Source organism: Dipodomys spectabilis, unplaced genomic scaffold (assembly GCF_019054845.1).
Source record: "Dipodomys spectabilis isolate Male_0828 unplaced genomic scaffold, ASM1905484v1 ptg000039l, whole genome shotgun sequence".
NCBI lineage: Eukaryota > Metazoa > Chordata > Mammalia > Rodentia > Heteromyidae > Dipodomys > Dipodomys spectabilis.
In genome coordinates, this window is record NW_024870716.1 from 9126991 (window position 1) to 9130109 (window position 3119).

A 3119-nucleotide genomic window follows, 5' to 3' on the forward strand; every position below is an offset into this window, starting at 1 on the left:
ATTAATTACTATTAGTGCTATGAAATAGTAATATGAACTGAGGGCATTGCTGCCCACCTTTCTTTGTAAAGGATTGACTCCTTGTAATAACCCTCACCTGGGCCTCTTCCCAGGAACCTATGGATTCTTAATGTCTCTAGATATGAGCCACCTCCTAGCAACCTCGGCTCTGTCTGGCCTACAGTTACCCCTTTTCCCACCACCCCATTACATTGAAACTCTCATGCCCATAGTATCTTTTGGAGGAAGTAGCTCCTTTTTTTTTTTCTTTTTTTTTGTGGGACATGGGGCTTGAATTCTGGGCCTGGGCGCTGGAGCCCCAGTCATTCATTAGATGGTGATGATTTCAAATACATCATCTGCTTGTGGCTTATAGAAGAAAGGGAGGCAGGACTCTTCGCCCCCGTCTGTGGGCTCTTGCTGGGGCTGGATGGCAGGCAGCAGCGGCACAGGAGGCTCTGCAGTGGGGTTCTCCAGTGGCCCAGGGGCCCCAGCCTCTCCAGGGACAGGCTTCAAGTTTTCTTGAAGATGCATATCTTCACAGCCTTGCTGCTTCTCCCTGAACTTGGTCTTCAGTGGGACTGAGAGGTCTGAGGGGGCCTCGGCAGCAGGGGTCTGGGCGGCTGCCAGCATCATGTCCTGGCACTCTGTGCTCTCTCCTGCAAGGCGCAGCAGCAGCTCCTTCAGCTCCTTCCTCTTCCTCCTCTTCTCCTGGGACAGCTGGCTCACACACTGCTCTTTCTCCTGACACAGTTTCTCCAGGACTTCTAGCTGTTCCTTGTACAGCACGATGGTCTCTTCCATGGTGGTCAGGTGTTGGGTCAGCTGGCTGCAGCGATGGTGGAGGTCATCCACGTGACTCTGGGGGTGCCCCTTGCCCGCCAGGTCTTCGGGGAAGCAGATGTGCAGCTGCTTCTTGGGCGCCTGTGTGTCCTGCTTCTTCTTGGCGAACAGCCTGTGGATGCAGCGCTGGGGGAAGGTGGCCTGGCTCTCCATCTTTCTCTGGCACTGGGCTGCCAGCTGACTCAGGCACCCGCAGCGGGCCTGCTGCTCCTGCAGCTGCCGGCTCATCCTCGCCTTCCTGCCTTCTGCGATGGACAGTGCGTCCACGTAAAAATCCCACATGCTCTGCGGGTTGTCTATGTCCTCTGGGACAGTCATATCATGGGGAGTCGCCTCCTCACCCTTGTCTTCGTCTTGGATCAGGCCTTCATCTTCCCTGGGGAAAGCCAGGGTGCTTAGCTGGGCCTGCAGCTGGGCACTCTCCTGTCTTGTTGCTTCCAGACACTTCAGAGTGTCCTCTAACTTCTCCCTTTCCATCTGTGCCAGCAACTTGCTCTGCACCTGCTCCTGCTTCAGCTGGTCCAGCAGATGGCTCTGATTCAGCAGGTGCTGCTGCAGGGCCTCCTTCTCTGACATCAGCTGCTGGCCGGTGGCCTTGTGCTGTTTGCAGGTGGCGCTCAGCTCCTGCACCTGGGCCAGGTACTTGTCATGCAGCTCCTGCAGATCCTCAGCTGCTTGGCGCTTGAACTCTGCCACGTCTTTTCCTTCTTTGAATTCCTCCTCCAGCTTATCCAGCTTCGCCTGCAGGGTTGTCTTCTCCTGCTGCTCTGTGTGCAGGATGCTGGCGAGCTCCCCCTTCTCAGCGCTCAGCCTCTGCAAGGCATCCTGCAGCTGGGCCAGCTCTTCTTTCAGCTGGCGGTTGTGCACCAGCGTGCGTTTCAAGGTCTCCTGTTCCTTCTCCATGGTCTCCAGGATCTTGCGCCGGTCCTCGGCATGCTGTGCCCATTCCTCAGCCTTCTTTTCCAGTATCCACAGCCGCTGCTGCTGCTCCAGGTTCTGGAGACTGAGGCTCTGGTTCTCCTCCACCTGGAGGTGAAGTTGCTCCTCCAGGGTCTTGAGCTCCTTCTGCAACTGCAGGGTGTGGGCCTGCAGCTGCTGCTCAGCCTGAGCTGGCCCTGCAGGCGGCTCTGGGGGCCGCAGCTCTGACAGCTGCTCTCTCAGCTCCACCAGCTTGCTCTCCAACTCCAACACCTGCCTCACCCCTTGCTCCTTCTCCTCTCTCAGCTGGCTCACCTGCTCTAGCAGCTGCTGGACTTTCTCCTTCCCCGTGGAGCTCTCCAGCCTCAGGTCCTCCGCAAAGGTGTCTCTCTCCTCCTTTAATTTTGCCACCAACTCCTTCATGTTGTTGAGTTGGCTTTCCAACTCTGCCCGCTCCACTAGTTCCTCTTGGAACTTGTGGATTTCCATTTTCATGTCGGCCTTCTGTGTCAGGAGCACTTCCAGCCTCTCCTGCAGCTCGGTGTTCTCATCCTCCAGGTCTTCAATACTTTTGGCCTTTTCCTGGAGCTGCAGGCTTCACGCGATTCAGGGCTTTCATGAGCTCTATGTTGTTGTTCTCAGTTTCATTCTGCGTGGTGTTGACTGCAGACAATGTTGTTTCCAGTTCTGTTATGCGCTGCTGTGCAGCCTGCAGGCAGCTGGTAAGACCCTTCTGCTCCAGTGCTCTTTCATCGGCCTCTTGCTGCTTGTGGGCCAGGGCAGATTGTAAGTCTGCTTTTTCTCTAATCAGCATCTGTATCGACAGCTTGTGCTGCTCCAGCTCTGCTTTCAGGGCTTTGTGCACACAGGCCATCTTCTCCTTGTCTTTTCCCTGTTGATCCTGCAGCTCTTGGATCTCAGTGCAGAGCTGCTGCTTTTGTATTGTGCTGGAGTCCAGGGCAAGCACCAGGTGTTGGTTGTGTCTCTCTAGGTCCTTGGTGTTATTGGGACCTGTGACGCTCTGGACCCTGGCAGCTGTGACAGTGCCCAGGGGAGGGGGAGGCTCAGGGTCTGCGTGGTCTTGGGCCGCACCCTTGAGTAAAGGACAGTCCCCAGCGGTGTTTGTCTTGGGGTTACCTCCCTCTTTCATTTTCCCCTTCTTGGATTCTCTAGGTCTAGCAGGACCATTCCTCTGCTGGTATTGTTGCAGTAGTTTCCTTCCTGCAACTACTTTTTTTTCTCTTTTTTTCTCAGACATCCCAGCTCTGGGACGGCGAAGGTGGGGGGGCCACATTCCCAGGCTGCCTAAACTCAACTCTGTTCTATCACCAGTAACTCGAATATCTACCTCCAACTAT

At 55.4% G+C, this 3119-nt stretch overlaps 1 protein-coding gene across 1 annotated transcript; it reads right to left on the reverse strand.

Moving 5' to 3' along the window:
• Positions 1-330: 330 nt before the first annotated feature.
• Positions 331-2256, reverse strand: LOC122106218 (golgin subfamily A member 2-like). The gene has a single exon (XM_042677512.1). The coding sequence runs from the start codon at positions 2254-2256 to the stop codon at positions 331-333; it is 1926 nt and encodes a 641-aa protein (XP_042533446.1).
• Between the last annotated feature and the right edge of the window lie 863 nt (positions 2257-3119).